A 12,651-nucleotide genomic window follows, 5' to 3' on the forward strand; every position below is an offset into this window, starting at 1 on the left:
TCGCCCTCGTGCTCTCCCAGGGGTGCACTGACTGGGATTTGCGTGCAATCAATGGCTCCTATTACTCTTGGGAAACCTAGGAGAAATTGTCATTGATAAGCCCCACTTCGCCTAATTAATGGACATGCATTAGACCTATTTTGATATTAGTAATTACCCGCGATTGCATAAAGCCCTTCTTTGATTTGCATTGCGGATAAATGGCCAGGGAAAACGACAAATGCATCCAACAGTTTAGACAGAGCAAGTACTACCTTGCGAATCATACAACATACAGTATTCTTGCTCAAATGTTCAGCATCACCGATGGAATACATAAATTGTCCACTGGCAAAATATCTAAGCGCAAGGCACATTATCTGCTCGATCGTCAGGGCATTGCAACGATGGGTGATGTTACAGACTTCTGGCCCGATCAGCTGACAAAAATGACGAATTCCCTCAGCTGAGAATCTATATCTTTCATAGAGAATATCATCCGGGTATAACAGCGGATTCTGGCGGTCTTTAAAAACCCTTGCCCTGCGAGGAGAGCCCCTCACAATTTGTGCCCCAATATCAAACAGATCATCCAGGTAGGCCGGCATTGTCTTCGGAGTGATTGAAGGTGGATGGGCAGTACTTATAAAGGGAGTGGTTAAGCGAAAACCTCAAGCTAACCTAGAACACAACCTGGTCATAGCAGGTTTGGCACGCAGTGTAAATTGCCATGGCAGCATACCTTGATCAAAACCTATCCACCTTTCGTAGTACGGGTTAACTGGGAAGTTACTCCACACGTCATCAACTTACTCCCGAAGCTTCGTCGTACAGGCCCACAGGTCTGTAGGCTGCGAGTCAATACATTTTACCTTTATCCTACATTTTGTATGATTTAGATATCCTTTCTTCAAGCTCTATGGTTTTACATAAATACTCAATTTTGCATTTTCTTAAACATATTCCAAATGCAAATCTTTATTTTATCAAGTGCTTACTGCAAGGTCAGGAATCTGACTAGCAATGATATGACATAATTTTACTTTTACTATTATTTTTTTTTCCACATTTTCTGGTGACAACAGGTCATTAAGAAGATACACAGGATCATTTGGAAAAATGTTCTATGTCATCATTCCTTGACTGAGTATGGCTTAACCTTTCTGCTGAGAATATTTTAACCACATGCTAACATTTCTCCTGATTAAACTATAAAATGCCAACAATGAGAACAACACAAATTCCACAAAGCAATGTTTTATTTAAAAAAGTGTCAAGTACCTGATTAAAACTGTCCAAAGGCAACTTCCACTTTTTGTCCTTACCTCTTGTAATATTTCTCTTTTACTGCCAAGTCTCTTTCCAATCCACTATATTATTTTTCAAATGCTGAAACACGTTTTCCCCATTCTGCAGTATTTATGTTTATACCTTTATGTCCTTCATGCACAGGCTCCACACCAGTCTCTCTACTTCCTTTAAGTCATAACAGTTGAAGCACCATCTATAACAAAGATTTTATGTCTGTCAGAAAAGAATCTGCTCGACCAAAATCAATCTAGTTTAAGTGGGTTATTCCAGTGGAATGGCTCTATAGACAAAGTTGCTATCTCAGCGCCCACAATAAATCATGGTTACACCCAAAGGTCATTCGGGGTGACCCGGAAGCAGTAAGCTGCCAATGTTTTCACAGCGATGTAGGAATCGTATGCAAAACGTGTAGAATCGTAGCTGCTTCCAACGCCTCATACACCTGTTGCTACAACTATTTGCGCACAGCAGCGGCTGAAAGACAGAGTGTGCGCTGTGCGAGCCAATCAAACTCTCTCGCGGCAGGTGCCGGACAAATTCCAGCTGACACACATGAACATCTAACACCGTTCACATGGCACATAGAAACGGTGTGGCCATTTGCACTATTAACACAACAACAGTCAGCAGACAATCACTGCCGTGCTGGCAGTGAAATTTGTCTAAGTGCACCACGAGTGTGGCTTTGGTCTGTGCGCTAAACTGACAGGCAGTGACTAAACCTATACAATTCTACCAGAATTAACTCACAGAGGTTGATGCTCTGTTATGTCCTCTACATTCTGCTCATCAGCTGTGCTTGATTTTCATTTATTCATTTTCTGATATTTATCCAGGGCCTGACTGTGGTGACAGCAGAGCAAGCAGCTCATCGCACACTTCCCTATACTCAGCCAAGTCCTCAAACTGTTCCTGAGGGATCCCGAGTTATTCCCAAGCCAGCTGGGAGATACAATTCCTCCAGCGTGTACAGGGTCGTCACCAGGGCCTCCTCCCAGTTGGATATGCCTGGAAGACCTCTCTAAGGAGAGGTCCAGGGGGCATCCTCACCAGATGCGTGAACAATGCTTGATATTGCCATATCGAAATGACTAAGTCTAAATCAGACTCTTGTCCACAGCAGTAAATTGATGATTGAATGAAGAGCTGTAACAGTGAACAATTCCACTCAATACTCCAAGTCCTGTGAAAAAAAGACTTCCAGAACTGCTCTCTCTCTCTCACACACACACACACACACACACACACACACACACACACACACACACACACACACACACACACGTATCAGACACTGCACCTACTAGTGCTTCGTGCTTAACTCCACTGCAACTAAAACCTAATTTTGCTGCACTTGCTGCAAATCTGTGCACTCATGTTTTCAGTTACTACCTACATTTTGTATCATATGTGATGAGTGATATGTAAAATGACTGGAAAAATGTGTCAACCGTCTATTCAAACTCAATTTGTGGAGACTGACACTGTGTGAGTTGACGACTGGAATGACAACAGAGCCTTCTCTATGCAGTGAGAAGGAGAAACATCGATAGAGGCCATTACAAATAAAAAATATAACAATGCTAAAATATACTCGGCCATATGAGCATAAATATAGGAAACAGAAGGTGACCTTTTGACCTCTTGTGTCCCAAGAATTTTCCCTGTGAATTTGAAGACCCTGGCAGTAATAGGACTAGACTTATGCTGAGCACAGACGGAAGAACGGACGCAAAGTCTTCGCAATATCCAATGGCCATTTTTTGGCTTCGTGTAAAAAATGTGATTACCTTATGACGGGTACACAGAGCCACGGTGGATTAGTGGTTAGCACTGCTGCCTCACAGCGAGAAGGTTGTGGGTTCAATTCCCGTGGCCTTTCTGTGTGGCGTTTGCATGTTCTCCTCCGGGTGCTCCAGTTTCCTCCCACATCCAAAGACATGTGGGTTAGGTGGATTGGAATCTTTATTGTCCTTAGGTGTGCGTGTCGGTGTGTCTGTGTTTGTTTGTCTGTTTGGGGCCCTGCGGCAGACTGGCGTCCTGTCCTGGGTGTACCCCGCCTCGCGCCCTATGACTGCTGGGATAGGCTCCAGCCCCCCGTGACCCTTAATTGGACTAAGCGGTAGAAGACGGATGGTTGGATGGGTACACAGCGCTTGTTAGATCATTAAAGCCAACAGTGGGGCTCTGACACCCTTTACTCCCACAAATCTCCCAACAAGATGCCCTGAAGGTCATGTTCATATACATTCTCAACTTAATTCTCATCTCCAACTCCTGAGCACTTAAAAAAAAAGAAAAAAAAGAGATGCTCAGACAGCCCACCCCTTCATACATATCTGTATTCCTAATGTTACTAATATGTCTGTATTTAGGCCTAAACTGGTGCAAACCTTACAATTAAGCACCTTTGACGAATAAAAATAAATACTTTGTATTCATGAAGTATTCTCACTGTATGCTGCATTTAAAGACTCTTCTTTGCATGACACACATCTTGCATGTGCATTCTATTATATTTTTCAATATACATAAAACCACATTTTTTTGATCATGATACCTTCTTGAACACCTTTCCATTGCTCTGTTGTTCATCCTCTTCCCTGATCACCTCTCTCATCCCAAGACATTCTCTATGAGCAAATCTCAGTGTTGCATATTCAAACATTTTGTCCAGGGTCTCCACTCCGCGATGCAGCGATGTGATCAGCCTCTTCATGGCGCGAACTGCTCTGTAAGGCCCCTCCGGACATCCCAGCACTGAGCGCGCCTTCACCCTCTTGGACTGCTCCACTTCTGAACCAAAGGAGCTTGTGTCTAGGGCAAAGACATGGTTGAGGAGGTAAGAAGGCAGGAAAGTGATGATGGTGTAGAGCCACACCATCAGGTGGAAGAGAAGCAGCAGCAGAGGATTGAGATCCTCTTTCAGCTTCATTCTGATGAAGCTATGTGAATGCAGAAGAGGTGATTTCAAACGTTCTGTCCGCGTCAAAGTCACAGAGAATTAAAGTGTAGAGGATAGTTGCAAGGAGATAGTGTGGAAGAAGATCCTTTATAGAAAGAGTCCTCTTTGGTCTGTCCTTGTTCCTCAAAGAGGACACAACTGATCCTTCATTTCTTTTCTCCTCCTTTCCTCCAGATTCCCCCAAGAACTTGAGTCTACATTTGTCTTTCCTTGTACTCCTTGACCACGAAACGCTGACATGTCCACATTGCCCCTGAAAACAAATGACATGAAGCTGCATTAGAAAAAAACAGACTTGTCAATCCTCTTCTTCTCACTCTTAAAGACTGGACAGAATGCATTGCTGGGGATGAAACCACATGTTTTTGTTGGCACTGCAAATTAGTGATGGCAAATTGGGAAAACTGTTCTACAATGCTTTGAAACTTTGTTTTGAAATCCGTATTCATTGATATATCCTATTTATCAGGTTAAGTCAGGTTAAAATCTTTTACAAGAGAGACCTGGCCAAGAAAGTAGCAGAACAATAATTACAACAAACATAATACTAATAATACTCATATATAATAAAAGATCAAAATTAATAAAAGAATGGACACGGCCTTAAAAGTGATCAAAAGAAAAAATTACACTCACCAAGAGTATTTTTTTTCTCTCAATTCTTTAAACTTGATTTAAATTCCCCCATTATGACCAACTCTGACAGTTTCATCTCCTTCTGTATATTATTGCAGGAGAAGGGAGCAGAGTAATTAAAACCCTTTTTTCCAAGTTCAGTTCTGAGTCTGAAAACTAACATTTGAACAATACAGCATTGGACATGAGGATTTATGTTCCTAACCATGTATTGTACACAGATATGAAGGAATCAAACTACGGAGAGATTTATAAACAAAAGTCATCCAATGAGTAAATCTGCAAACATGCACAGTGATTTACATGATTTTCAAGACCAGCAATGAAACAAAGGGTGCAATAGTCCACCATGTCCCACTTCTTTAGGTACTGATTAGACACAGTCATAAGAAACAAGTCACCATAGTCCAACAAAGGAAAACATGTTGCAGAGATCAAGTGTTTCCTTGACTTCTGGGAAAAACAGGATTTGATTCTGAAGAAGAAACAATTTAATTTCAACTTTGAGACAGGATTTTCAATATGCAACTGGAATGACAAATCTTGATTGAGTATGATTCCTAAACACTTGATAACTTGATAACACTTAAGATGCAATCATTTCAATAATTCAATTTATTTATTTATTTTTTGCCATTTGAGAAAAGCATAAATTTTGACGTATCTGCCTTTAATACCAGTTTGAGCTTAATTAAGTTAGCAAACAACATCAAAGGCAGACTGCAGGAGTACTACAGTTTACACAATAGAAGGGGAAGAACAACATTATTCTATCACTCACGTAAAAATGAAAAGCAGCATTTGACAAGTCACAAAGATTTTCATATTATATATACGAGGTCTGTTAGAAAAGTATCTGACCTTTTTATTTTTTTCAAAAACCATATGGATTTGAATCACGTGTGACTGCATCAGCCAAGCTTTGTGCGCATGCGTGAGTTTTTTCATGCCTGTCGGTTGCGTCATTCGCCTGTGAGCAGGCTTTGTGTGAGCAGTGGTCCACCCCTCTCATCGGATTTTTATTGCGAATAAATGTCTGAACGATTTGGAGCTTTGCTGCATCAATTTGAGAGACCTCCAGGTGGACACCATTCGGAAAATTCAGATGGCTTTCAGGGACGATTTTATGGGGATTACACAGATTAAGGAGTGCTCCAGCCGGTTTAAAGACTGCCCACAGCTGCTGAAAGCGCGCTGCGCTCCGAGCGCCGATTGACAGGCTGAATCAACCAGATCATTTCCAACGTGAAGGCTTTGTTGATCCGGGACGTCGTCTGACTTACACAAAAATGGCAGGAGACGTGGACATCAGTACTTTTTCGGCACATTCCACTGTTACAGGAGTTTTTTTTTTCATGGAAAGAGAAGCAGAGGGATGCGCCACGGAGCCGTTCATGGCGCGGCCCAAAACCACCTCCATGTTGGTCTCACAGGACGGCTTTGAGATGGCTTTCAGACGGCTTTCGGTGGTTTTTCGGTCGTGTGACTATCTGAGAAATTGTGGATGAGCCTGGACATGCCAGAACATGTCCTGTGAGGCTTCATCACGGCGTTGCTTTGTGCCATGTGGCACCGCCGCGACGCGCAGAATTCCTCCGCTCCTCTTTCCATGACAAAAACTCCTGTAACAGTGGAATGTGCCGTTCATTTCCACACTGGACGCTGTGTTGATCCGGGACGTCGTCTGACTAGCACAGGAATTGCGGAAGACGTGGACATCAGCACTTTTTCGGCACATTGAGACAGACGTGCGGAGGAATTCCGCGCATCGCGGCGGTGCCACATGGTGCAAAGCAACGCCGTGATGAAGCCTCACAGGACATATATATATATATTTATTTATTTATTCAAAATACACCTCATGGATGCACTGGGACGCATCATCAGTGATGTATCCTGGGGTCATTGGGTGTTTCGGGTCTTGCAACATCATACACCCTCACCCAGGCGACCCAGCCGGGGGTGATCAAGCCCCGACTTGTGTCCCAGTAGCAGCCCACGGATCTGCCCTCTTCATCCAAAGCCACCTGGTGGCCTTTTCGGCGGCTTCGCTTGCGGACTTGATGGCCCTCTTTGCTGCTCCTATGATGCCCAGGCGGCTGAGGACCTTGCACAGAGACCGCCCTGCAAATCCCCTGCAGCCTACTTCTATGGGCTCATAGACCGTCTTCCAGCCTCCCTCCCTGCACTCCTCCACCAGTTCCTGGTACTTAGCCCTCTTCCTTTCATTGGCTTCCTCGATGTTTTCTTCCCAGGGCACTGTCAACTCCAGTATGATCAGCTGTTTCGAAGACAGAGGTCATGATCATATCTGGGCAAAGGAATGTTGTTGCGATGTGCTGGGGGAACCTCAGCTGCCTACACAGGTCGACCTGCAGCTGCCAGTCAGATGCTGTGTGGAGTAGTCCTGATGTCGCATGTTGGTTTGCTCTGGGTTTTTCTCCAGCTTTAACAAAGGAGATTGCCTTCTTTGGAGCATGATGGTTCTTGCTGGAGCTGATGACTGAGGCAACGCTCTCAGCGACTGCCTTAAGCACCTGGTCATGGCGCCAGCGATAACGACCATCTGCCAGAGCCCTTGGGCAGCCGCTGAGGAGGTGTTCCAAAGAGCCTCTACCAGAGCACAGCAGGCAGGAAGGTGTCTCACTTTTCCCCCACACATGGAGGTTCAATGGACTTGGCAGAGCATCACAGACAGCTTGCACCAGGAAGCGGACCCGCTGAAAATCTGGCTGCAAGATGTTTGTCCAGGTGATCCTGCACTGTAGTGCGCTCTCCAACCTTGTCCATGCTCCCTGTTGCCGTAGTCCTACTGCCCTGCTCACGCGCTCTTCCTCCACACCTGCTCTGACTTCGTCCTGGATCAGGTGGTGCCTTTCCTTCCCACGGGCCTGGCTGATGACGATCTTTGGAAAGTAACCCAAGCCTGCTCTGCCCGTTGCCACAGTGCCCACCAATGCCTTCTGTCTTAGGCGTGACTCTGCCAGCTCCACTGCTTCCCATGCCTTCCACTTCCTTTCTATCCTCACCTCGATGCCGGCTGCTGACACTTTGCAGTCCTTCGAGTCCCTGTACTGTAGAACTTCTCTGGTGCATGCCACCATGAACTCTTCTGCGACACCGCTGAGAGGAAGCTGCAGGATGTTACTAGTTCCATACAGGGCAGGGCTGGTAAGGCTGCGAGGAAGTCCCAGCCACCTTCGAAGAAAGCCACTGATCTTTTCTCTAGGGACTAAACTGCTGTTATTGGGACTGCATAAATCAACAGGGGCCACAGGATGCAGGGCAGGATTGAATGTTGGTAGATCCAGGCTTTAAACCTACCAGGCAGGCCAGACTTGTCTACCTTGGTGAGCCAGGTTCCAAGTTCTAAGCTGGCCTTCTGGATGGCTGCTGAGTCCTTCAGGGTGGAGTCGACGAGTTTCCCCAAGCTCTTCACGGGTTGCTCCGTGATGGTTGGGATGACAGTTCCTGAGATGGAAAAGCGGAACTTGTCACTCACCTTCCCCTTCTTCAGCACCATGGATCGTGATCTGGAGGGCTTAAAGCTCATCCTTGCCCAAGTGATGAGCTTTTTCGAGCCCTTGCAGGATCCACCTGCACCCTGAGACCGACATGGTCATGGTGAAGTCATCCATATAGGCTCTGATGGGGGGCTGTCATACACCTGACTTGGTCAGGGGCCCACTGCATTCCACCTCAGCTGACCTGGCCACTATGTTCATGGCGAGAGAGAAGAGGACAGCAGAGATGGTGCAGCCTGCAATTATCCCTTTCCCAATGCGATGCCAGTCCGATGTCTCTGACCCAGAAGTAACTCTCATCCTGAAGTTATTGTAATAATCCAAGATGAGGTCCTTCATCTTACTGGGTGGAGGTGGAGAGCGAGCTCAACCAGCTTGTGTGGTATGGACCCGTAGGCGTTGGCCAGGTCCAACCACAACACAGCTAGGTCGCCTTTGTTCTCATGGGCCTCTCTGATGAGTTGCGTGATGACCCCAGTATGTTCCAAGCAGCCAGGAGCAGAGATCCCTCCCTTCTGTACTGATGGGTCAATATAACTGTTCTTGAGGAGGAACTCGGTCAGTCTTCGTGAGACGATGCTAAAAAACACCTTCCCTTCCATGCTCAGCAGTGAGATGGATCGAAACTGACTGATGTCTTGTGAGTTCTCCTCTTTGGGGATCCAAACTCCCTCAGCATGCCTCCACTGGTCGGCCACTTTTCCCCTTTTCCAAATCACCTTCAGGATCCTCCACAGGTGCCGTAGAAGCTCCGGGCAGCGCTTGTAGACCAGATAAGGAATTCCACTGGGGCCTGGTGCTGACACAGAGCGGGCCGCCTTGGCGACCCCCTCAACCTCCTTCAGGCTTGGCTCCTTCAGGTTGAACTCCGTTGTTGGGGGATCTGGGCCACAACAACAGAGTTGATATATACGAGGTCTGCTAGAAAAGTATCGGACCTTTATTTTTTTCAAAAACCATATGGATTTGAATCACATGTGATTGCATCAGCCAAGCTTGAACCTTCGTGCGCATGCGTGAGTTTTTTCACGCCTGTCGGTTGCGTCATTCGTCTGTGAGCAGGCTTTGAGTGAGCACTGGTCCACCCCACTCGTCGTTAAGGAAATGGAGGAATGATTTGGAGCTTTGCTGCATCAATTTTTTCTTGAAACTGTGAGAGACATCCAGGTGGACACCATTCGGAAAATTAATATGGCTTTCAGGGACGATTTTATGGGGATTACACAGATTAAGGAGTGCTCCAGCCAGTTTAAAGACTGCCCACAGCGTCTGAGAGCGCGGCGCGCTCCGAGCGCCGATCGACAGGCTCAAACCCTGAAAAGCAACCGGAAGCCGTCTGAAAGCCACCTGAAAGCCGTCCTGAGAGACCAACACAGAGGTGGCTTTGTCCCGCGCCATGAGCGGCACGGTGGCGCATTCATCCACTTCTTTTTCCATGAAAAAACTCCTGTAACAGTGGAATGTGCCGAAAAAGTGCTGATGTCCACGCCTTCTGCCTTTTTGTGAAAGTCAGACGACGTCCCGGATCAACAAAGCCTTCACGTTGGAAATGATCTGGATGTTTCAGCGGAGCACGCCGCACTCTCAGATGCTGTGGGCGGTCTTTAAACCGGCGGGAGCACTCCTTAATCTGTGTAATCCCCATAAAATCGTCCCTGAAAGCCATATTAATTTTCCGAATGGTGTCCACCTGGAGGTCTCTCACAGTTTCAAGAAAAAAATTGATGCAGCAAAGCTCCAAATTGTTCAGACATTTCCTTAACGACGAGAGGGGTGGACCAGTGCTCACTCAAAGCCTGCTCACAGGCGAATGACGCAACCAACAAGCGTGAAAAAACTCACATGCGCACGAAGGTTCAAGCTTGGCTGATGCAATCACACGTGATTCAAATCCATATGGTTTTTGAAAAAAATAAAAAGCTCCGATACTTTTCTCACAGACCTCGTATATATACACTCAACAAAAATATAAACGCAACACTTTTGGTTTTGCTCCCATTTTGTATGAGATGAACTCAAAGATCTAAAACTTTTTCCACATACACAATATCACCATTTCCCTCAAATATTGTTCACAAACCAGTCTAAATCTGTGATAGTGAGCACTTCTCCTTTGCTGAGATAATCCATCCCATCTCACAGGTGTGCCATATCAAGATGCTGATTAGACACCATGATTAGTGCACAGGTGTGCCTTAGACTGCCCACAATAAAAGGCCACTCTGAAAGGTGCAGTTTTATCACACAGCACAATGCCACAGATGTCGCAAGATTTGAGGGAGCGTGCAATTGGCATGCTGACAGCAGGAATGTCAACCAGAGCTGTTGCTCGTGTATTGAATGTTCATTTCTCTACCATAAGCCATCTCCAAAGGCGTTTCAGAGAATTTGGCAGTACATCCAACCAGCCTCACAACCGCAGACCACGTGTAACCACACCAGCCCAGGACCTCCACATCCAGCATGTTCACCTCCAAGATCGTCTGAGACCAGCCACTCGGACAGCTGCTGAAACAATCGGTTTGCATAACCAAAGAATTTCTGCACAAACTGTCAGAAACCCTCTCAGGGAAGCTCATCTGCATGCTCGTCGTCCTCATCGGGGTCTCGACCTGACTCCAGTTCGTCGTCGTAACCGACTTGAGTGGGCAAATGCTCACATTCGCTGGCATTTGGCACATTGGAGAGGTGTTCTCTTCACGGATGAATCCCGGTTCACACTGTTCAGGGCAGGTGGCAGACAGCGTGTGTGGCGTCGTGTGGGTGAGCGGTTTCTGATGTCAATGTTGTGGATCGAGTGGCCCATGGTGGCGGTGGGGTTATGGTATGGGCAGGCGTCTGTTATGGACGAAGAACACAGGTGCATTTTATTGATGGCATTTTGAATGCACAGAGATGCCGTGACGAGATCCTGAGGCCCATTGTTGTGCCATACATCCAAGAACATCACCTCATGTTGCAACAGGATAATGCACGGCCCCATGTTGCAAGGATCTGTACACAATTCTTGGAAGCTGAAAATGTCCCAGTTCTTGCATGGCCAGCATACTCACTGGACATGTCACCCATTGAGCATGTTTGGGATGCTCTGGACCGGCGTATACGACAGTGTGTACCAGTTCCTGCCAATATCCAGCAACTTCGCACAGCCATTGAAGAGGAGTGGACCAACATTCCACAGGCCACAATTGACAACCTGATCAACTCTATGTGAAGGAGATGTGTTGCACTGTATGAGGTAAATGGTGGTCACACCAGATACTGACTTGTATCCCCCCCCAATAAAACAAAACTGCACCTTTCAGAGTGGCCTTTTATTGTGGGCAGTCTAAGGCACACCTGTGCACTAATCATGGTGTCTAATCAGCATCTTGGTATGGCACACCTGTGAGGTGGGATGGATTATCTCAGCAAAGGAGAAGTGCTCACTATCACAGATTTAGACTGGTTTGTGAACAATATTTGAGGGAAATGGTGATATTGTGTTTATATTTTTGTTGAGTGTATATATATATATATATATATATATATATATATATATATACACACAAGCTATAAGAGCAGAGGTCCAAGTATGGAACCCTGAGGCACACCTTTTAACACTGGGAGGAACGAAGAGGAACAGTCAGCAAATTGGACAGAAGTAGTTAGAAAACTATTTCACAGCACACTCAGATAAGCCAAAATTTCAAAGGCTGTCTGCCAAGATGTTGTGATCCACAGTACCAAAACTCTTTCATGGGTCAACGAAAAGAGCAACACAACACTGTTTTCAGTCCAAAGCTTCAATGTCATTTACCACCTTAGTAATGGCAGTAATTGTGCTGTGCTCTTTCTGAAAGCCTGACTGATATTGGGACAAAATATCATGTGTGTCTTTCAAAAAAAAATTTTTAGTTGCTCACTCACAAGACATTACAAAACGTCAGCAAGAACATGTAATTTAGAAATTGCCCTGTAATTATTTACAACTGAGGGATCCCGTCCCTTCAACAATAGACAAACAAAAGTGGATTTCCATATGTTAGCAATTACAGTGTTAGACAAGGTAAGATTAAAAATATGAGTCAGTGATTCTGCTATTAAATAGGCAGCAAACGTCAGTAAGTGAGAATCGAGCTGATCAGGACCTGCAGATTTGCTGGGATCCAATTGCTTTAAGGCTCTGTGTTGCTCTGACACATCAAATAAGGTAAAATAAAAAGGCTGGACATTAGAGATTATTAAAGGTGACAA

The 12,651-nt window shown here is 45.6% G+C and overlaps 1 protein-coding gene across 3 annotated transcripts in view; it reads right to left on the bottom strand.

The window, feature by feature from the left end:
* Positions 1–12,651, bottom strand: part of acsl3a (acyl-CoA synthetase long chain family member 3a) — a 110,365-nt gene that overhangs the window by 81,970 nt on the left and 15,744 nt on the right. For 2 of the 3 annotated variants that reach the window (XM_034167824.1, XM_034167823.1), the window contains exon 1: positions 3,851–4,225. In XM_034167824.1, the coding sequence (XP_034023715.1) occupies positions 3,851–4,225 (375 nt within the window). Of the gene's footprint in view, positions 1–3,850; positions 4,509–12,651 lie in introns of those variants that run through there. The other variant, XM_034167822.1, reaches the window with a different exon arrangement.

Source organism: Thalassophryne amazonica, chromosome 4 (assembly GCF_902500255.1).
Source record: "Thalassophryne amazonica chromosome 4, fThaAma1.1, whole genome shotgun sequence".
NCBI classification, from domain to species: Eukaryota; Metazoa; Chordata; class Actinopteri; order Batrachoidiformes; family Batrachoididae; genus Thalassophryne; species Thalassophryne amazonica.